General features: G+C 35.7%; 1 protein-coding gene and 1 pseudogene across 1 annotated transcript in view; both read left to right on the top strand.

The window, feature by feature from the left end:
• The window catches only part of SMCHD1 (structural maintenance of chromosomes flexible hinge domain containing 1), a 160,254-nt gene that overhangs the window by 102,730 nt on the left and 34,420 nt on the right, over nucleotides 1–23,104 (top strand). Inside the window, exons 34-41 of the mRNA XM_054460294.2 lie at nucleotides 441–505; nucleotides 8,573–8,660; nucleotides 10,024–10,155; nucleotides 11,548–11,700; nucleotides 17,551–17,677; nucleotides 17,844–17,963; nucleotides 19,389–19,474; nucleotides 20,109–20,231. Coding sequence (XP_054316269.1) covers nucleotides 441–505; nucleotides 8,573–8,660; nucleotides 10,024–10,155; nucleotides 11,548–11,700; nucleotides 17,551–17,677; nucleotides 17,844–17,963; nucleotides 19,389–19,474; nucleotides 20,109–20,231 — 894 coding nt within the window. The remainder of the gene's footprint in view (nucleotides 1–440; nucleotides 506–8,572; nucleotides 8,661–10,023; nucleotides 10,156–11,547; nucleotides 11,701–17,550; nucleotides 17,678–17,843; nucleotides 17,964–19,388; nucleotides 19,475–20,108; nucleotides 20,232–23,104) is intronic.
• On the top strand, nucleotides 22,730–22,847 carry LOC129019214 (small nucleolar RNA U13; annotated as a pseudogene).

The following is a 23,104-nucleotide window of genomic DNA, read 5'->3' as shown; positions in this document are numbered from 1 at the left end:
ATATTGGATAATGCAGATCTGAAATAAATCTAAAATTGGGAACTAAAGTTTATCAGTGTCCTGATATAATAATCTACTTCAACATTTATGGTTCATTTTAATCATTGGTTTTGGAAACTATCTTGCTTAATTAATCCTGAATCTTTGCTTGCTTAATTTAGACCATCAGTCCAATCAAGTTGGTATTATCTTTAAATAATATCACCATAAAGTTCTATTGTGTGTCTTTTAGTAATGGGGTGTCTTTCCACTGTCACTAATCTCACATTGTACCTTACATGTATTATGAAGATATAAATGCATATATATATACCTGTATGTTTATAAATGGAATCCAGATATACGTTCAGTTTAGGTATATAATAAGCTTTCCTCCTAAGTATACTATGTTAAATTTTGTCATTTTCCCCTCTCCCCTTCTCTCCTACTCCCCTTTCTAGGCAGAAACATTTAGTTGTAATAAAATAAAAGATAATGACAAGGAAGATGGCTGCTTCTATTTCAGGTATTTCTCAAAACATTTCATATTTTGAATACATATCTTGTTACAAAGTAATTCAACCCTGGAGATACATGGGGCTCACTTGAGGAAAAGTAATTTATGATCAAATAGAAATGTTAGTGTCTCTAAATTTTTGTCAGTTTTTTGGGAAAAGGTGTGTTTTCGTTTTTAAGCACTAAATTGATTTTAAGCTTTGTAAATTGTAATTGTATTTGCTTTTGAAACTATCGAAGCCATCAGAAGAATTCTTTTATGTTGTCAGCACACTTTATAACTTTTTATTACATAGGAGGTTTCTATAAAGATTAGACTGGCTTTTAACATTTCTGTGACTTTGAGCATGTTGCTGCTTCATTCTGGACCTCCATTTTCAAATCTGAAAAGATTATGTCTTAAGTTTCTTTAAAAATCCTTTATCATCAATAGGGTCAAAATGCTCATTATATTTGTTCAGTGCTTTTTCAGACTAACTGGTAAAGGACCAATCATGGAAGCTCCACCCCTTACCTCTTCCAGTTATTACCGTCTTCCTTCCTGTTGTGCATGCCACGCACACACTCATGCAGACACACACATGCGCACACCACAAACCCTCTCCTGATTTGGTCTTATTTGGAGTTCCGTTTATCTTAGCATACATCTCTATAGTCTCTGATTTAGTTGTGCCCATTTTTGAACTTGATATACAATTATTTTCCTTTGCATATGACTTCTTTCACTCAGCATCATGAGATTCTGTGGCATATAGCTATAAATTCATTCATTTCCATTGCTGTATAGAAGTCCATTGTGTGAACACATTACAATTTTCCATTCTGTTAATGGCTGTTTGCATTTTCAATTTTGGGCTATTACAAATAATGTTTATAACACTGGTGCTCATATAAAAGTAAAATTGCTGGGTCATAAGTTCATAGATGTGTATATTTAAATATAGATGTGTATGTTAGATGTTAAATATAGATGTTAAACATAGATGTGTATGTTTAACTTGAGTAGCTTGAGGGTTTATTTGTTTTTAATACACAGCCTTGCTAGAGTGCAATGCCTAGAGTGCAGTGGCTCACTGCAACCTCTGCCTCCCTGGCTCAAGTGAGCCCCCTGCCTCAGCCTCCCAAGTAGCTGGGACTACAGGAATGTGCTGCCATGCCCAGCAAATTTATTTATTTATTTTGTGTGTGTGTGTGGAGACTGGGTTTCACCAAGTTGCTCTGGCTAGTCTCAAACTCCTGAGCTCAAAGCTATCTGCCCGCCTCAGCCTCCCAAAGTGGTGGGATTACAAGCATGAGCCACTGTGCCCAGCCCTTCCCAACACGGTTTTGTGGGTCTTTTCAGGTGTAATCTTCTGGTGGACATGTAATAGAGTGGCATCACACTTACTCTTAATTTGCATTTCCCTGTTTATCATATATTTATTGGCCACTTAGATTACCTTTTGTGAAGTGCCTTTTTTGAGTATCTTAATAACTTTTGTATTATTTTTTATATTAATTTGTAGGAGTTCTTTATATGTTAGAGATATAAGCCTTTTGTTTAGACATCTTTGCCTATCCTGTGGCTTGCTTTCTCACTTTATGATACCTTGAACAGCAGTGGTTAATTTTTATATAAGCAAATGTGTTAATCATCTTTTTTATAGTTGATCTTCTTTGTGTCCTGTTTAAGTCTTTCCTTACATTTAGGTCATCAACACATTTTACTATATTATTGTGTTGGGGGTTCCCAAGACCAATGCCAGGTTTGATGATTCACCAGGAGGACTCACAGGACTTAATATATAGTTGGGCTCATAGCTATGTTTTATTGAAACAAAAGGATTCAAAGTGAAATGAGCAAGGTAAAAAGCTCACGGGGTGATGTCCAGGGGAAGGCAGACACAGAGGAAGCTTTCCAAGGATTCTGTCTTGGTGAAGACACAGAGTATGTGCTTAATTCCCCAGCAATAAATTGTGACAATGCGTATAAAATGTTGTCAACCAGGGAAGCTCCCTAGAGACTCAGCATTCAGGGTTTTTGTTAGGGTGTGGTCACATAGGCATCCTCTGCCTAGCAAATACCAGATTTTCAGAAGAAAAGCAAGTGTGTAGCATAAACCATATTAGTGCAGTGGTTTAGGCAATGTGAGCCACTCATATCAGTTAAAGGTGAGAACCCTCCTGAAATCTAAACTCACAGATGTCTGCCAAGGGCCCATCTTGCAAGCAGGCCTTTCTAAGGGTAGCACTTTAGGTTTGCTGTGTTCTTTTTGTACAGTTACATGTGCGATTGATTTTTTTTTTTTTTTTTTTTTTAATGTATAGTGTGAGGCCGGGTACGGTGGCTCACACCTATAATCCCAGCACTTTGGGAGGCCGAGGCAGGCAGATCACATGAGGTCCATCGTAAATGATATCTCCTAAAACATTTTTATTTTCTGTTGTTTTTGGTTATAGAGATGCAATTGATTTATGTGTATTGACCTTGTAGCAGTTATCTTTGTTAAACTCCTTTATTTCTTATTTTAATTAATTAATTAATTTAGAGACAGGGTCTCACTATGTCACCCAGGCTGTAGTGCAGTGGTGCAATCATGGCTCACTGTAGCCTTGACCTCCCAGGCTCAAGCAATCTTCCTACCTCAGCCTCTCAGGTAGCTGGGACTACAGACCCACAGCACTACGCCTGACTTATTATTTTATTTTTTGTGGAGACAGGGTCTTACTATGTTGTCTGGGCTTGTCTTAAACTCTTGGGCCTTAGCCTACCAACTGGCTGGGACTGTGGGCCCACACCACCACACTTGGTTGATTTTTTAATTTTTGTGGACTCAAGGTCTCATTGCTGGTCTTGAACTCCTGAGTTCAAGCAATCCTCCCACCTTGGCTTCCCAAAGTGCTGGGATTACAGATATGAACCACCACTCCTGGCTCTGATTTTATTTGTAGATTCTTTGGGATTTAATAAAAATGTCTATGATTTATAATAGTAAGTTTGTTATCTTCTAGTTTTTGTGTATTTTCTTTTTCTTTTTCTTTTTTTTTTTTTTTTTTGAGACGGAGTCTCACTCTATCTCCCAGGCTGGAGTGCAGTGGCACAATCTTGGCTCACTGCAAGCTCTGCCTCCCGGGTTCATGCCATTCTCCTGCCTCAGCCTCCGGAGTAGCTGGGACTATAGGCACATGCCACCACACCCAGCGAATTTTTTGTATTTTTAGTAGAAACAGGGTTTCACTGTGTTAGCCAGGATGGTCTCGATCTCCTGACATTGTGATCCACCCGCCTTGGCCTCCCAAAGTGCTGGGATTACAGGTGTGAGCCACCACGCTCAGCCGTGTATTTTCTTTTTCTTACCATACCACAGCATCTTGGATTTACAGCAAAATGTTAAGTAGACATGATGAGAGTGATCATCCTAATCTGGTTTTGAATCTCAAAGGGAACATGTCAGCATTCCACCACTAAGTGTGATGTTTGCTTTAGAGTTTTTCTTTTATCAGACTGTTCGTTTCTGAGTCTTAATAAGTCTTTTATCAAACTGTTCATTTCTAAGTCTTAATTATAAATTGACTTTAGATTTCATCATCTATTGAGGCACTGTGTGATATTTTTCCTTTACTTTTAAAATCCTTTAAGACATTATTACTTTACTTTTTAATGTGGTAATTATAGTACATTAGTTTTCTGAATGGTCAGCCAACCTTGGAATTACTGGAATAAACCCAATTTTATCATGTTGTATTATTTTTATATATCGATGGAGGTGTTTTGCTAATATTTTCTTAGGATTTTTGCATCTACCTTGATGTTTGAAATTAACCTGCATTTTCTTTCTTACAAATTCTTAGTTTGCTGTCTACATCATGTAGCCCTCACAAAAGTAGGAAGAAATTTTCCCTCAGTCTTGGTTTATTCTTAGGAGAATCTTATATAAGAGTGTTATTCCTTCCTTAAATGGTGATAGATTCATCAATGAAGCCATCTGAGCCTGGTGTTTTTGTAGGGGGAAGGTTTTAGTGATGGATTGAGTTTGTTCAAATTCAGAAGTTATAGAACTATTTGTATTTCCTGTCTCTTGCTCAGTTTTGATATCTTGTAATTATCAAACTATCTTTTTTTTTTTGAGACAGTCTCGCTGTTTCCCAGGCTGGAGTGCAGTGGCATGATCTCAGCTCACTGCAACCTCCACCTCCCTGTTCAAGCGATTCTCCTGCCTCAGCCTCCCAAGTAGCTGGAACTATAGGCATGCACCACCACTGTCTGTCAGACTATCAATTTTATCTAAAGAAATAGATAATTTTATCTAAATAAATAGGCTGTCAGACTATCAATTTTATCTAAATTTTCGAATTTGTTCATACTGTTCTGTTTATTTTCTGTAAGATCTGTGATGATCTCTCATTCTTGACACTATTTGTACTCTCTTGTGGCTTGATTAATCTTAGTAAGAGATTTCAATTTTTTAGATCTTTTAAAGAACAAACTTTGGGCTTTTAAAATATATTTTATGTGTTTTATTATTTAATTTCATTTACTTTGCATTTCATTTATTCTTTTATTAAAACTGCTTGAGAAGGTTTTTTAGCTCATTTATTTTGGTCACACACACACACAACATGTATATGTGTATATGTATGTAGAGCTGTACATTTCTAAGTGTAACTTTAATAGCATTCACAAGTTTTATATATTTTATTTTTATTAGTATTTGGATCAAAAATTGTTTTTTCTTTTTTCTTTTTTTGAACCAGAGTCTCGCTCTTTCATCCTGGCTGGAGGGCCATGGTGTGATTATAACTCACTATAGCCTTGAACTCCTGGATTCAAGCAATCCTCCCACCTTAGTCTCCTTAGCAGCTAGGACTACAGATGTGTGCCACCACACCCAGCTAATTTTTTTTTTAATTTGGTAGATTTTTTTTTAATTTGGTAGATTACAGGCATGAGCCACTGAGCCCAGCCTTGGATTAAAATATTTTCTAATTTTCATTGTTATTTCATCCTTTAACCATGGCTTATTCAGATGTTTACTGAATTGTGAAATTTAGTTTACCCTGTATGATTTCAGTCCTTTGAAATTAGTTGTTATTTGTTTTTGTGCTTGGTATATAGTCAATTTTTGTATATGTTCCAAATATACTAGATAATAATGTGATTTTTGCATTTGAGGTACAGTGTTCTATATCTTTTATATTTTTTGTCTGTTTCACCTAGCAGTGTAGTAAATCTCCAAGTATGAATGAAGATTTGTCTATTTTTTCTCTTAGTTTACATAAGAGAAAAAATACATATTTTGAGGCTTTGTTATTAGGTACATACAGACTTAGATTATTATTATATTTTTCTTGCAAATTAAACCTTTTATTATTATGAAGTATTCTTTTTCTCTAGTAATGTTTTTGCCTTAAAGTTTACTTTGGTAACAGTATACCAACTTTCCCTATGAATGACATGCAAAAGCTATTTTGGGAATCATGACGATTAGTGTTTGCATATATATATATATTCTTTTAAGTGTATCTTTTGTAAATGGCATTATCATTTTTTTTTCCCGATAATCTTTGTCTTCTCATTGAAAGTTTAGGTCTTACATATACCAATTCACTTGGTTTTGGATCTGTTTTGTTTTCTGTATGATCCAACTGTTTTTTCCCTTCTCTTTCCTGTTTTCCTTTTTGATTTATTGTTTCTAATAGTAATTTTCTGGTAGTTATACAATCTTTCACTGTTCTCTAAGTGATTTCCTTGGAGATTTGTAACGTGTATACTTGACATGCCAATATCTAGTAATAATTTGTATTTTTTTAGCTTCTTAAGCAGTGCATGGATCTTAGAACATTTACTTCCATTCCCTTCTCCCAATTTACATGCCTTTTTGTTGTGCATGTTAAACCTATCAAGGCATCACTTTTATTGCTTACAATCAGTGTTTATTTGGATTTACTCATTTATCCTTTCTGTTAATCTTTAACTCAAGGCTTTCATCTGGTATTGTTTTCCATCTTAGGAAGTTCCTTCAATATGTCTGCTGGTGATGAATTATCTTATTTTTACCTGAAAATATCTTTATTCCACCTTCATACTTGAAGGATATTTTTACTGCATATGGTATTCAAGGTCAGCAATTTCTTACCACCATCCTTCACTATTTCATTCTGTTGTCAGTCTCATTATTGTTTTAAAAAAAATGTATTTTCCCTCCTTTGGTTATTTTGTGGTTGGTTCCTCCCCTGCCCCCACCCCATCCCCTGCCCAGGAGTTTTACTATGATATGTCTATGTGGATTTCTTTTTTACATCCTGCTTGGTTTTCACGGGCTTTGATTTCGTGGTCTTCAGTTTTTAAAAATTTTGCCATTCTTTTACCTCTCTTCCTTCTAGATGATTACTTTGAACTATCTTCAGTTAACTAATTCTCTCTTCCGTGACATCTGATTTTCTGTTAAGTCCCTCCTTCAGTTGCCAATTTCTGTTTGACATTTTCAGTTAATCAATGTATTAAAGTCTGCCTAGAATTCCTTTAGGTCTGTTTTGATTTTCTCTTGGTTTCTGTTGGTTTTCATTCTAGTTCTGTCCTTCATGTATCTGGTGATTCTATTATTGTTGTACTAGACATTTTATTTATGAATATTTATATAAATAATTGGATATATAGGATAAGAGTGTGTTACATTTGCTTCTGTCCGTAGTCTGGGCTGCTACCCATCTATTACCACTTCAGTTTCAGAGATTGACATGATTCAAAGGAAGTTGCATTTGTTTTGCAAGCTGGTCTGCTTTAGGTTTACCTGTGCTGCTAGAATTTACTCCCAGGACTAAAGCATCCCTAAATGTGAAATTCATATCCCAGGGCCTCCTTTCTATCTTATATTCTACTAAGTTATTTTTTACTTTAGCTTGTTAACTCTTTAACATTTTCAAGGAATTTTTTTTTTTTTTTTTTTTTTTTTGTGCAGCTGTTTTCATCATGAAGGGTTGGCCTGCCATTTGGAAGCAGAAGTCCATTTTAATTCTTTTTTTTTTTTTTTATTTGAGATAGAGTCTCACTCTGTCACCCAAGCTGGAGTACAGTGGAGTGATCTTGGCTCACGGCATCCTCTGCCTTCCGGGTTCAAGCGATTCTCCTGCCTCAGCCTCCCGAATAGCTGGGACTACAGGCGCACACCACCATGCCTGGCTCATTTTTGTATTAATAGTAGAGATGGGGTTTCGCCATGTTGGCCAGGCTGGTCTCGAACTCCTGACCTCAAGTGATCCGCCTGCCTCGGCCTCCCAAATTTCTGGGATTACAGGCATGAGCCACTGCGCCCAGCCTTGTTTAAATTCTCAATATAACTTTCTTAGGAATTACCATCTCAGAGAAAACAATATAGAGAAAGGTTAAATAATTTTCTTCAAGGTTGCATAGATGTTACGGTGTCGAGATTTGAATTCAAGTATGTATTCAGAGCCTGTGCTTTGTACTGCATTGAGCCGGTATTTTGAGAATATGAATGACATGCAAAAGCTACCCTAGGGATCATGAGCCACATCGCACATATTGTAGAATATTATTCATATTTTCTTTGTGGTAAAGCGTGACCACAATAGGTTAATAAGTGTACCTCTTCTTAGGCACTGAGTTCATTATTGATAATTGATTCACAGTAAATACCTTGTATACGTAGTTAAATATTTCAAATAGTACTTGAATGGAAAAAAAGTTACATAGAAGATCAGCAGGATGTTCTATAATTTTGAAATACAAAACTGTCGCTTAGAAATTTGTAAAGTAGAAATGAAGCAAAATTTACTTGACATATAATTCAGCATTTTTGACGTATTTACTGCTTTCTCAACTTCATGTTCCTGTTCTTTCCATTTTTACCATATCCAGCACTTTTATTCTGGATGTTTTGTAAAAGAATGTACAGGTAAGAGGAACCTGGGAGTAAGCAAGAAATATTTGTTGAACGAATGAAGGTCAATATAGTATTAGTAGTTCTATTCTTCCTACTCATTTATTTTTGTGGAAAGAACAGAAATGTTGACTCTTTGAATTCCTTCCCCCTTTATACAAACATTGTCAGTAATCTTAACTTTCTTTTAAATTTAGGGATAAAGTAATTCCTATTAAAGTGGGGACATATTGTATCCAGTTTGGTTTTATGATGGATAAAACAAATATTCTCAACAGTGAACAGGTTTGCTTACTTTTTTTATATACCACAGTTAGCTTTACATTTTCTTTTTTTTCCCCCTTGGTTCTGCATTACATGCAATAGCTTCACATTTTCTCATTTAGTTTATGAATGAAATATTTTGTTTAAAAGTGAAGTAATTATTGGATGTGAAATATAAATAATTCAATTTTCAGGAAAATTAGTATAGAATATGTTTAAATTTGCTCAATAATTTGACCTGTTACAGGCGTCACATTTCCATTTCTCTTTATATCAAAGACTCAGCATTTTAGTGTGTAGTGTTGTAAAGTTGCTCATATCAACCATGCATGAAAAATATTAGTAATATTTCACACAGCCATAACAGAGAGCGAAATTGTCCTTTGCAGCAACATGGTGTGGCTAGAGGCCATTATCTTAAGTAAATTAATTAAGAAACTGAAAACCAAATACTGCCTGTTCTCCCTTGCAAGTGGGAGCTAAACATTGGGTACACACAGACACAAAGATGGGAACAGTAAACGCTGGGGATTGCAAAAGAGGGGAAAGAGGGAGGTGGGCAAGAGTTGAAAAACTACCTATTAGGTACTGTGTTTGCTACTTGGGTGATGGGATCATTAGAAGCCCAAACCTCAGCATCCTGCAATATACTCATGTAACACACTTGCACGTACACCCCCTGGATCTAAGATAAAATTTTTAAAATAATGAAAGTTGGAAATTAAAAATAAATAGTATTTCAGTTATTAGAATTCTGGATAGTGATGTTCAAGGCAGTTTAAATACACATCTACATTTAATACTGTTGGTATAGGCTGGGTGCAGTGGCTCACGCCTGTAATCCCAGCACTTTGGGAGGCCGAGGTGGGCAGATCACTTGAGGTCAAGAGTTCCAGACCAGCCTGGCCAATATGGTGAAACCCCACCTCTACTAAAAATACAAAAATCATCTGGGCATGGTGGGCGCACACCTGTAGTCCCAGCTATTCAGGAGGCTGAGGCAGGAGAATCGCTTGAACCCAGGAGGCAGAGGTTGCAGTGAGCAGAGATCACACCACTGCACTCCAGCCTGGGTGTCACAGTGAGACTCTGTCTCAAAAAAAACAAAAAACTGTCGGTATAGTAATTTTTTTAATTACCTATGTTTTTTAATACCTCTAAGTTTGTTCTTGGATGGCTGTAAACATCCAAAAATTAACCTGACCTAACTTTTTTATGCTGAATTTTAAAAGCAAATTGATTACTTTTAAAAGATTAATGGAAATAAATTTTAGAAGGTAACATTTAATTTTATTTAGTATGTGCCATTGTTATGTCTTCCCTTCCTCTTAAATGCTAAAGCATCAATATATTGTTAATCAGAATATCTCTTTTGTTTTGTAAGGTTATAGTTGAAGTCCTGCCTAATCAACCTGTGAAGTTAGTACCTAAAATTAAACCACCTACACCAGCTGTTTCAAATGTTCGCTCAGTTGCCAGTAGGACCTTGGTCAGAGATCTACATCTTAGTATCACGGTAATGTTTATTTTCTTCCAAAACTACGAAGGGTAAGAAGAAAAATTATCTTTGATTTTAGGGTACAAAATTATTTGTATGGATTCTGTCAATTACTCTGATTAAGGTTTTAGGGAAAACTTGTGCAGATGAATTAAATATTTATAAATATCTTTGTATTTGAATACAGATAGAGAATATATAACATTATACATAAAATGAATTCAGAATAATAAGCAGAACTTACTCAAAATGCAGAAATCTCAATCTGCCTACCTTTTTTTTTTTTTCAGACAGGGCCTTGTTCTGTCACCCAGGCTGGAGTAGCATGGCACAATCATAGCTCACTGCAACCTCAAGCAGTCCTCTCACCTCAGCCTCCTGAGTAGCTGGGACCACAAGGTGCACAGCACCACACCTGGCTAGTTTTAAATTTTTTTCTGTGGGGTTTTGCTGTGTTTTGCTGTGTTGCCCAGGCTAGTCTTGAAATCCTGACCTCACGTTATCTTCCTGCCTCAGCCTTCCAAAGTGCTGGGATTACAGCTGTGAACCACCACAGTCAGCTGCTACCTTTCCTAATACATACCTTTACTCACCTGTTTCGTGTATATATCACGAATGAGTGTGAACTATATTGACTCTTCAATGTCCAGTTCACTGAGGGGACTGAAGGACATAAGTATTTTTTTTTTAAAGAGATCTGCTCTGATGCCTGCTCATAGTTAAGAAAGAAAATCAGAGCTCCTCCAAGGCTGCTGATTTCATGAAGCATAAGCAGCAACACAGCTGTCAAAAATATTAACAAAAACATGTAAAGCACAGTAGTGGGACTGCACCTTTATGGAAAATTTGGTTGGTGGGATACTTGTCTACTTTCAGTTTATTTTCCTGTTTTAGATGATTGGTTATTCTTCCCTAGACATCTCTTCTTTTCCCAAAACATCTTGTTGGGGTAAACGGTGCCATAGAATTACTCCAAGGGTCTTTGAATCTCATATAAGCACCAAACATTGTGAGAAACACATATAGGCCTATTGGTTTTCAAATGTATACAGGTGCTGCTAGTGTTAATAAAATATTTAAAGTCACTACAAGTTTATAATAACTTATTAAGCACTTTTTCATATCTGTAGGTGCTAAAAGTACATGAAAAGGTGATATTTTAAAATGGGAGTCCTTGTAATTTAGTAAGGTAGGAACTGTTGTATTGAAGTCTCTTGTTTTATGGTTTCTGGAGCTATTTCTTGCCTGTGGAACGCTCAAACTTAGAACTGAATTTTGTGCTTAGACTGAGAAAGATCCAGATAATTTAATGTTGGGGGCTCTCTGTATTATTTCTGATTTGTACATGTTCTTCTCTGGGTTTAATCTTCTGATCAGTTTCTCTAATTGTTTTCCATTTTTTGTTTTAAGGATGACTACAACAACCATACTGGAATTGATTTGGTTGGCACTATAATAGCCACCATTAAAGGCTCTAATGAGGAAGATACTGATACCCCACTCTTTATTGGGAAAGTTAGAACACTTGAATTCCCCTTTGTGAATGGTTCGGCTGAAATCATGGTAAATTTTTTATATCTTTTGGTAGATAGAATTTCTGTATTTAATGCTTTTAACCACCATATTAAGACACCTTTTCTTTTGTATAGCTATGAAGATGTTCTAATCATAGCACTAAATTGGGAAGTCAGCTGAAATATTTTCTGATTTTGCTATTACAAATTGAACCCAGGATCTTTATAAGTAAGACTCCCGTTTTTCCTATGGATAACAGCTTTCTCTGATTCTAGTTGTTTTTAACTTCAGTGACAGTACGTGATGTTTTATGTTTCATTGAAAAGCTGCTGTTATGTGGATAGAAACAAAAAATGTAGCCCAGGTAAATTTTAATTAAACAACTTATCTTTGTTACTCATTTTTTTCTAAAATGAAAATAGTTTCATTTGTATTTTAAAAATATACAGTGCAAGAACCTCCATAAATAATCAAGATGTTGTCACCTGTCAGAGATAATAGATGATTAGCAATTTAGTATTACCTTTCAGAGTTTCGGCATATACACTAATGCTGCCTGCATACCATGTGTGTATATGATTTATATACATGTTTGGAGGGTGTAAAATTTCATTAATAGAATTGTGCCTTTATAAAAATCTTTTCTTGTTTAACGTTTCTAATATATTCTTAGTAAAAGTAAGCCTACATCATTGTATATTAATGACCACAATTTATTTGATCAATCCTTAGTGAAAATTTTAGTTCTTTTCTAAAGTTTGTTTTTATCAACAGTGCTTCCATTAGCTTTCTTTTATGTATAGTCAGCCCCCCATATCCGTGTGTTTCACGTCTGTAGATTCAAAAATAATTAGGAAAAAAATTTCATCTGTACTGAATACATACAGACATTTTTCTTGTCAGTATTCCATAAACAATACAACAACTATTTTCATAGCGTTTTAGTAGTTATTACTAAGTAATCTAGGGATGATTCAAAGTATATGGAGTATGTGCATAGGCTGTATGCAAATACAACACCATTTTATATCAGAGTTGTGAGTATGCATGGATTTGAGTATCTGGGAGTCCTGGAACTAGTACCCCACAGATACCAAGGGATGACTATGTATCCTTTTGCATATATTATTTCTTTAAGAAATTACTAGAAGCAGAATGTGTTAGAGATAGGATATGTATATTTTAAGCCTTTTGGTAGTTACTGCCAGTGCTCTTCAGTTTATATTCCTGCCAGAAGTATATGTCTATCTTACTTATATTAGCAACACTATATGGGTGAACACTTTTAAAAATTCTAACCAAGTATCTGATTAAAAATTTATTTTTGTCGAACATTTTTTGGTTTTAATCTTTCTAAGATTGTTTACTGACCATTTCTTTTAGAATTTTCATTTTTTTCTTAAAAATATTAGTGCTCTTTGGTATATAAGTACTTTTTCCTGAGATGTTCTTTTGTTTTTAGAACTTTCCTTTGTTTATATTGGAGGGGCAGATCATATTCACAGTGCTATCTCTGATATCCTTAATTTCTTTAATTTTTGATATATCTGGATTTTATTGACCCTTTTTCAAATCCATTAATTTTCTTGATATCTTTTCAGTAATTCTGACAGTACTAATAGATATGAAATGTTACCTTTTCTTGTATTTTTGTTGTTGTTCATTTCTGTGTCTAACTCATTGCAACATCACATTGTTTCAGTAAAATTAGGCTAATACAGTAGGAGCCTGCCAGCTGTACCTGGCCTGAAGACTTGTCAGTCTGGCAGTGGCTGACCAATACAGCATTTTCATTTTAATTAGTTTCCAGCATTTAAAGTTCTGGAGTTTTTACATAAAAATCTGCATTTCTAATTTATTTGGTGAAATCTAAAGATCTGTCAACACTGGGTGAGGATTCTCTTAGCCAGCTGTATGTGCACCCTCAACAGTGACTGCTCCTCTCAGTGTGTCTGGTTTCCAGTCAGCCGCTTCCATGCCACTTCTTTTCATTTACTGACATTGAGGACATGTGTATTTGCCACTTATATTCACACTTATTGTATTTTTATTATAGTGGAGAATAAAGTAAAATTTTCTTGTGCTCTAACAAAAATTAGGTAATGAAAGCCACATTGAAAAACAAAGAGGAGTGGAGAGACATACTTAACATGCAGAGTGGATTTGTGTTGGAAGAAGACATCTAGTCTTCTTTCTAAAGAAAGTTTTCTAAAGAAAACTTTACCTGTTTTCCTGTTTAGCTATGTCCAGTTTTCTTTTTCTTTTTCTTTTTTTTGGAGACAGAGTCTCACTCTCTCACCCAGGCTGGAGTACAGTGGTGCGATTGCGGCTCACTGCAAGCTCTGCGTCCCGGGTTCATGCCATTCTCTTGTCTCAGCCTCCCAAGTAGCTGGGACTACAGGCACCCACCACCACATCTAGCTAATTTTTTGTATTTTTAGTAGAGATGGGGTTTCACCGTGTTTGCCAGGATGGTCGCGATCTCCTGACCTTGTGATCCACCCGCCTCGGCCTCCCAAAGTGCTGGGATTACAGGCGTGAGCCACCGTGCCTGGCCTGTGTCCAGTTTTCTTGGCCCCCTTATAGTCATTTGAAATTGCTAAGCCTGCTGTATATACTCCTGAGATTCAGACAAGAGATTTAGCTATTCCCCAGCAGCTGTATATAAAAATCTCTTCACATCATGCTAAATGTACTCTTACCACTAGAGGACCCTGATATCTCACTGAGTAAATAGAAAACTCAAGTCCTTCTTGGCTCCTGCCTCACATATTGATTTAGTATGTCTGGAGCAGGGCTCTAGAATCTGATTTTTAAAAAGCAGGTGATTCTTATCATTAGGGAAGTTTAGGAAACACTGGTCTAGAGCACAACCAGTATTTGTAAATGTTCCACGTTATTGCTTTGTTTAAAGTTACAATCTAAATTTGTAGTTGCTCAAGTTTGTTAATTGTGCTATTCAGATTCACTGTATTATTTGCCTACATGATCTGGAAATTTCTGTTGGCAGTGTCTAAGTTTCATTCTTATATGCATTTGTTTGTTTCTCATATGCCACATTTCCGTTTATACTTGGATCCAGTTTGGGACTCTTCAGTTCTCTTCATTTCTGTTATTCTGTTTATCCTTTTTTCTTGGTAGGTATGCATCAGGGATTAAAAACTATAAAACTTTGAGATAGGAGATTCCTCTTCAAACAAGACAAAAAGGAAAAGATTATATTTAACTACATTAAAAGTTACACTTTCTGCTGGGCACAGTAGCTCATGCCTATAACCTTAACACTTTGGGAGGCCAAGGTGGAAAGATTGCTGGAGCCCAGGAATTCAAGACCAGCTTGGGCAACATGGCAAAACCCCATCTCTACAAAAAATTAAAAAATTAGCTAAGCATGTTGACACGCACCTATAGCCCCAGCTACTCAGGCAGCTGAGGTGGGAAGATAGCTTAAGCCTGAGAGGTTGAGACTGCAGTGAGCCATGATTATGCCACTGCATTCCAGCCTGGGTGACAGAGCAAGACCCTGTCTCAAAAAAAAAAAAAGGTTACACTTTATGTACTGTAAGCATATCTTAAAGAGAATTAAAAGAACAGTGACAATGTGTTGATAATTGTTGACACTGGATGATCAGGTTTATTATCTGATTCTGTAGTAGAAAAAAAAGTTTTTAAGGTAGTAAATTGAGGAGAGATATCGATTTTGCTATATGCAGTCATGTCATCACTTAATGACGGGCATATGTTCTAAGAAATATATCATCAGGTGATTTCATTGTTGTGCAAATATCGTAGAGTATACTTAAACCTAGGTGATACAGCCTACTATACACCTGGGCTATATGTCATAACCTATTTCCTCTTTTTTTTTTTTTTTTTTTTTTTTTTTTTGTGAGACAGAGTCTTGCTCTGTCACCCAGGCTGGAGTGCATTGGTGCACTCTTGGCTCACTGCAACCTCCGCCTCCCGGGTTCAAACAATCCTCCCACCTCAGCCTCCCGAGTAGCTGGGACTACAGGCGCGTGCCCACCACACCCAGCTGATTTTTGTTTTTTCAGTAGAGACAGGGTTTCACCATGTTGGCCAGGTTTGTCTCGAACTGTGACCTCAGACGATCCACCCACCTCGGCCTCCCAAAGTGCTGGGATTGTAGGCATGAGCCACCACGCCCAGCAGCATAACCTGTTTCTCCTAGGCTACAAACCTGTACGGTATGTGACTGTACTGAACACTGTAGGTAATTTTAACATAATAGTATTCGTGTGTCTAAACATAGAAAAAGTATAGTAAAATACAGTATTATATAATCTTCTGGGACCACCATTGTACATGTGGTCCTTTGTTAATGAAATGTTGTTATGTGGTGCATGACTGTATGTTAGATACATATAATTAGAGGACTGATATATTGAACAGATTTCTAAAACCTCCTAAGGAACTACTTGCAAATCACTTAAAAAAAAAGACAAACCGGTAGAAAAATAAATGGGCAAAGAATATGAGCAGGCAATTAATGGAAAAGAAAATATAAATAACCTGTAAACGTGAGAAGCATGATTTCAATACCACTCAGGGAGATGTTAGTTAAAATAATAATGACTGGTTGCTTTTTAATTCCCCTTTTTAGAAAAAAAAAGATTGATATTAAATGTTGGCCAGCATAAGGGGAATTGGGCACTCCCGTATACTGCTGGTGAGAGGATAAATTGATACAGCTTCTTATAAGGGAAATTTGATACTTACCTTTTAAAATAAACTTATACTTCTCATTATTCATCCCAGAAAACACATTTGCAGAGAAACATTTGGAGATATATTTTTGCTATATTATGGATAATTGTTTAAAAATTGTAAACATACTAAATATTTGCCACCCAATGAATGAGTAGTATAGTACAGTGTACTATGCATAAATTTTAAATTGGCATCTATACATTCACATGAATTGATCAAATCGAGTGCTGAAAGCAAGTTGCTAAAGTATAAAGTATATGTTACTTATTTTTAAAATGCAAACAGCATTTTTTAAATACATGTTTGCATTTATGTAAGTCTATTGAAAACCACATTCAGAAACTGATTGGCAGTTGGTTTAATGGTGGGCTTGTATTCTATATTCTTTGGGAAAAAGTCTGTGAGCTGTAATTTATAATTTTATTTCATGGATTGACCTACAGTGCCATATTGATTTAGATTTTTTTAAAAATACTACTTCTCTGTAAATTGTATTGTTATAGTCTAAACAAAAACAGCTACTATCATTGTTTCCCTTAGAACTGTGTGAAAAAATCATTTCAGATAAAAATATATTTGTGTCATTTACTAGTTATATGTTATGGTCTTAAAGTATATCAAAAGGTTTTTTATCCATTAATGAGAAAGACACAATTTAAAAAATCTTTAGAGCTTTTCAGAATCTCTTGTTCTGTCACCTGGGACTTTGATGGGTCTGTTTCCATGGTAACAGCTGTAACTTAAACTCAGCAATGGGCTTTGTGATTGTTTTTATAACTTTCACACTATCAGCTCTTTCATGCTGCTTTCAGTTTAGAGGTTAGAATCAAGAAGATTTTACAGGTCAAAATTGTAAGTGGCCATCTATTTCTAATGTGAAGGAAATAACTTTTTCATGAAATTTTTTATCATATATAATTTTCACATAAGCTGTTTATTGATATGATCATTTGGCTTTCAAACCAATATCAGAAGGTAAAAAGTTGTATATCTTGGGTAGTGGTGGTGGTGATGATGGTTTAATGGAATCTTAAGGATCAGCCTATGCCTTTGGCCTTTAAAATTAACCACTTACTTGAAAACAGCATAATGAGTTATGTAACATTTATATGTTGAAAATTTTCTTTTTAAATCTTGTTTTCCCCTATTGTTTGTTTATATGTACAGAGTCTGGTGCTGGCAGAAAGTAGTCCTGGAAGGGATAGTACTGAATATTTTATTGTATTTGAGCCCCGGCTACCACTTTTATCAAGAACCTTAGAACCATATATCCTACCGTTCATGTTTTACAATGGTAAGTTTCTAGGAAATAAATGATTAAACTCCATTGTTAGTGATACTTTAGATAACCTTGTTTTGCTTTCCATTAACTTGGTGTTTATTAGTTGTCTAATCACTTTATGACATTTTAGAAAAGTCAGTTTTTAAATTATTTAAATTATCTCAATTTTTTTTCTTAGATGTTAAGAAGCAGCAACAAATGGCAGCACTTACAAAAGAAAAGGACCAATTATCTCAGTCTATTATTATGTATAAAAGTTTATTTGAAGCCAGCCAACAGCTTCTTAATGAAATGAAATGTAAGTCATTTTGTATTCAAGACAAAAATTATGCTTTGGGGAATGATGAGGCAGGTGAGATCGTGATACACAAACATGCTTCCACTTTCCTAAATCACAAGTAAAATGCAGAATGTTACAGAAAGGTGATAATGATGGTTGATACTGTCATTGAGAATTCTTAAGATGAAGTATTTCTTATTTTAAATAAATTTGTATCCTGCTTACTTAAAAGAAATCAACACGTTCTGTTAGGAATCTGGACCTGTGGAAAATTTAAGGCTTTCTACATAATAATAATGTTTATATTTAGCTCTAGCTTCTGGCAAAAGATACTGGATAATAATATCACCAAGGGAGTGATGTGTAATGTAATTTTTCATTTGGGTAATGAGCTGTATGTATTTTACTTCAAACATCCGCAGTTTGTCATACTATGGAGGTATCTGGGGCAGCACACACTGATACTGAAATATGTAAATTATTCCTGAGTCAATTCACAGAAAGTTTGCTGCAGTTTTGTTTTATTTTGTTTTGGTTTTTGGTTTTTTTTGAGACACAGTCTCTCGCCCAGGCTGGAGTGCAGTGGCACGATCTCACTCACTGCACCCTCCGCCTCCCAAGTTCAAGTGATTCTTGTGCCTCAGCCTCCCAAGTAGCTAGGATTACAGGCACGTGCCACCACGCCTGGCTGATTTTTGTATTTTTAGTAGAGACAGGGTTTCACCATGTTGGCCAGGCTGGTCTTGAACTTCTTACCTCAAGTGATCTGCCCACCTTGGCCCCCACAAAGTGCTAGGATTACAGGTGTTAGCCTGTAATCCCACACCCAGCCTACGTTTGCTGCAATTCTTAATAATGTTTCATATAATTGAAAGACAAGACATTTTCTGAGTTGTGCTCTATCATCTCTTCCCTTTTCATTTGTCTTATTTTTTTGCTAAGGTTTTTGGCTTTGTGTTATTTTGATCAAGTTAACCAAGAAATATTTACTGCTTGCCTCAAAGTACTCACTTTTGTGTATGCCTGCACAAGATCAAGGATATTTAGAATATAATAGGAGCTAAATCTAGTAGTGAGATAATGTCATTTGTGTAGCACTAAAAATTGTTTTTATAAAGTCTTTGAGAACAGCCTTGTGCAATTATGTATAAATTATGTATACTCGTGGATTAAGATTAAGTAACTTATCCAAGATTACTAGGAGTTTGCAGTATATCATATCTCCCTTTAGTTGCATTAATTTTGTTTTCTCATTTTTGTATATCAGAGTTGAGCCTTAAGATGTATAGTTTAATTTTGAATTTCTAAAATGGTCACCTATCAGTTTTCATTTTAGCAACAGACATTAAAAGGAAAAAACAAAAGGAATTTTAAAATATTTTTCAAAAACTATGATTTGGGGGCTATCAGAAATTGATGCAAATTTTTTGTTTTTAATTTTAGGTCAAGTTGAAGAAGCAAGATTAAAAGAGGCCCAATTGCGAAATGAACTAAAAATACATAATATTGACATTCCTACAACACAACAGGTACAGCTTCCAACTATACGTGAAAGATGTTTTATTAAAGTCTATTCTACAATTTTCTCAATTATTCAGTTTTTATTAGGAATTCTGAGTATTGTTTTAGGGTACAAAGACGTGTGCATTATAGTCACTAGACATTAAAAATGACTAACAAAATGATAGAGTGCTCTATTCAAAGAAATTGCAATTTGTATTTTTAATGTAATGACACCAATAAATGCAATTAATAATACATCAGTTCAAGTACTGCATTGAAAAGGCTGCATAACCACTACACGTGGCGGTAAACAAAATAAGAGAAAATAAAAAGCAATCTAGATTTTTAAAATTTATATTATTTTATATGTGTAACTCGGTTTCAAAGAGAAGTCCTATTACAGGTAGTGTATTTCTTGGCTAAGATTTTTTTAAATTCAGTGAAGTGGGAACTTTATATTACTATAACCATGGTTTTTAAAATTGTGTTTTCTTTGTGTGTGTATGTATTTTCTGATAGTTTTTTTTTTTTTAATAATGCCTACTTACCAACTTTATATTCTTGAGTTATCTAAATTGTTAATTTTTCTCCCATGTCATTATGGGCTGCCTGGTTCAAGAGTAATTGGTCTTGTAGTTAATTTTTCTTTATAAATTATAGGTGCCACACATTGAAGCACTTCTGAAAAGAAAGCTATCAGAACAAGAAGAACTGAAGAAAAAACCTAGAAGATCGTGTACTCTTCCAAACTATACTAAAGGCAGTGGAGATGTTTTGGGAAAGGTTTGTGTTTATTAAGCCTTTTGAAAGGCAGTACATTTTATTATCTTGTTTGTTTAAAACGAGTCTTCTAAAAGTGACAAAAAAGTGTCAGGTTCTTTGTAATTTACTTCTTTCCAATAAAGTACCTGCTCTCATTATTGCAATAGGGATTTGGCAGAGTTTAAAACTGAAATCTGTAATGTTACTATTGAGGGCTGTGGCAAAAGTTGTTAAAATCTATTAGTTCAAGGCTTGTTGTTTACTTAGAGATGCTTTCATGTCATGCAGCTCTGTTTTTGGAGGGGGAGACAGTCTGTTACCCAGGCTGGAGTGCGATGGTAAGACTGTGGCTCACTGCTCCCTCCACCTCCTGGGCTCAAGTGATCCTCCTGCCTCAGCCCCCCAAGTAGCTGTGACTACAGGCGTGTACCACCATGCCCAGCTGAAACCGAGGTCAAGTAACTTGCTCAGAGTTGCACAAATAGCAAGTGGCAGAGCCAGGGGTGAAACCCCAAGTAGTCTGACTCTGGAGTCTTTGGTTATTGCCTATGCATGTATATTCTACTTTTATAACCACCGTATGAACTATTATTTGTAGTATTTCTCATTTATACATAAAGGAATTGAAATTCAGGGAGCTTAAATAACTTGTTAAAATATAGTTAAAGGCAGAGTTTAGATGTGACTCAAGGTCTCTCTGACTCTAAAGTCTGTGGTGGTTTTTTTATATGCCCTATAACTTCACAAATATACTGTCCACTGAAAATAGGGGGTAACGTGTAGCAATGTGTATGACCAAAACCGTGTTACGTTATTACCCAAACCTCAAATCTGCAAACTGAAAAATTGAATTTTAATTCAAATTAAATATAAATTTATGTATTAGGAAACAAGTTGCTAATATACAGTGTTTTAAAATATTATTCCAGTTTTTAGAAAAAAGCAGTTCTTTGATCCTAAGCATATAAATATATGGCTTCCACATTTTAATAGTTCATCCAATACAAAATTCTTGGACAATATGTGAGATTTTTACCAACATATAAATTTTAGCAAGAGAAATGTATTTTAAAGTCTCCTTTTTAAATATTTCCCATTCCATGTCTTGAAAATCTGGGGGAAATCTTTGAAATTTCACTTTACATAGTTTCTCTTTTGTCCCCTCAGAAATACAAACCCTACCCTAACCAGTAGGAGAAAACTTTACAATCCCTCCATGTCATCCTTAGTCTTTTCCCTTGCTTCCTTAAAAAAATACTCTTCCTGGCATTTATTATAAAACTAGAGTAGTCCGGGCACGGTGGCTCACACCTGTAATCCCAACATTTTGGGAGGCCAAGACGGGCGCATTACCTGAGGTCAGGAGTTTGAGACCAGCCTGGACAACCTGGTGAAACCCCATCTCTAATAAAACATACAAAAAATAGCCAGATGTGGTGGCATGTGCCTATAATCACGGTTACTCGGGAGGCTGAGGCAGAAGAATTGTTTGAACCTGGGAGGCGGAGGTTGCAGTGAGCCGAGATCACGCCACTGCACTCCAGCCTGAGCGACAGAACGAGACTCTGTCTCAAAAAAATAAAAAAACCCTAGAATCAATAATCATAGAAATATAGTAGGAACAAGGGGAGACTTTTTTCCCCCAAACTTCAAAATGTATTTATTTTTAACATCGTGAATACCTCAAGTAACTTATTTTACACATTTCTTCCTCAATTCCAAATATCTTGAAATCCCATCTCTAAATGAGGAAGATGTAGTAGCAGTTTTAAGATTTTTTTGTTCAGTTAAACATATTATAGTTATACTTAACATGCCCTTCTAAATAGGTTTTATGACAGTATCGTGGTATTTCTTTTACCAAACACATCTAAATGTCACAAGTAAGCCATTTCTTCTGCTTACATTTCATTTGCCTCTACTAATTCTTTCTCCATTGGCTAGAACATTGTTTTCATTTTTGTCTACATGTACTAGTTTTTTTGCATGTTCATTTTCTTATCTTTCTTCCACTAACTTCTAGAGAATTAGAATCTAAGAGTAGATAAGAATTAGAATATAAGGGTAGATGTTACGATGTGTTTTGTTTTTTGGCTTTTTTTTGAGACAGGATCTCACTCCTGTCGCCCAGGCTGGAGTGCAGTGGTGCATCTCGGCTCACTGCAGCCTGGACTTTCTGAGCTCAGGTCATCCTCCCACCTCAGCACCCAAGTAGCTGGGACTACAGTTTCATGCCACCATGCCCCCCTAATTTTTTGTATTTTTAGTGGAGATGGGGTTTCGTGATGTTGCCCAAGCTGGTCTCAAACTCCTGGGCTCAAGCACTCTGCCTGCCTCAACTCCCAAAGTGCTAGTAATACAGTCGTGGGTCACCATGTCCAGCCTGATGTTTCTAAAAGTGACACACAATGTTCTTATTGCTAGAGCAGGTTTGTGCTACTAGATCAAGTAAGATTAAAGGGTAGACACCACCATCCTAGCACAATGAACTAGGCTTTGATACTGGCCACAGTAGTCCAATCTTGGTGGACTTGACTTTGAACAAGAATGCTTGTTGATGATTGGGTGTTCACGCACATGTGTGAGATATGCCACCCTTGAACCTTGTTACACTGTTGGCACATTACCTGTCTGACCTGAGGGAAAGAAAAAGAATACTTGTGACTGAAGCAAGGATTTGTAATTCTAAGCTCCAAAGCATTGTTCCTAGAAACAGAAACAAAAGGAACAATTCTTTTTTTTTTTTTTTTGGAGACGGTCTTGCTCTGTCAGACTGTAGTGCAGTGGCACAATCTCGGCTCACTGCAGCCTCTACCTCCTGGGCTCAAGTTATCTTCCTTCCTCAGCCTCCTGAGTAGCAGAAGAAACAATTCTTATTTGTGATGTTTAGATTT

Source organism: Pongo pygmaeus, chromosome 17 (genome assembly GCF_028885625.2).
Source record: "Pongo pygmaeus isolate AG05252 chromosome 17, NHGRI_mPonPyg2-v2.0_pri, whole genome shotgun sequence".
Taxonomy (NCBI): Eukaryota; Metazoa; Chordata; class Mammalia; order Primates; family Hominidae; genus Pongo; species Pongo pygmaeus.
Note: the sequence above shows the minus strand (reverse complement) of the source record. Positions and strands in the feature narration are given on the sequence as shown.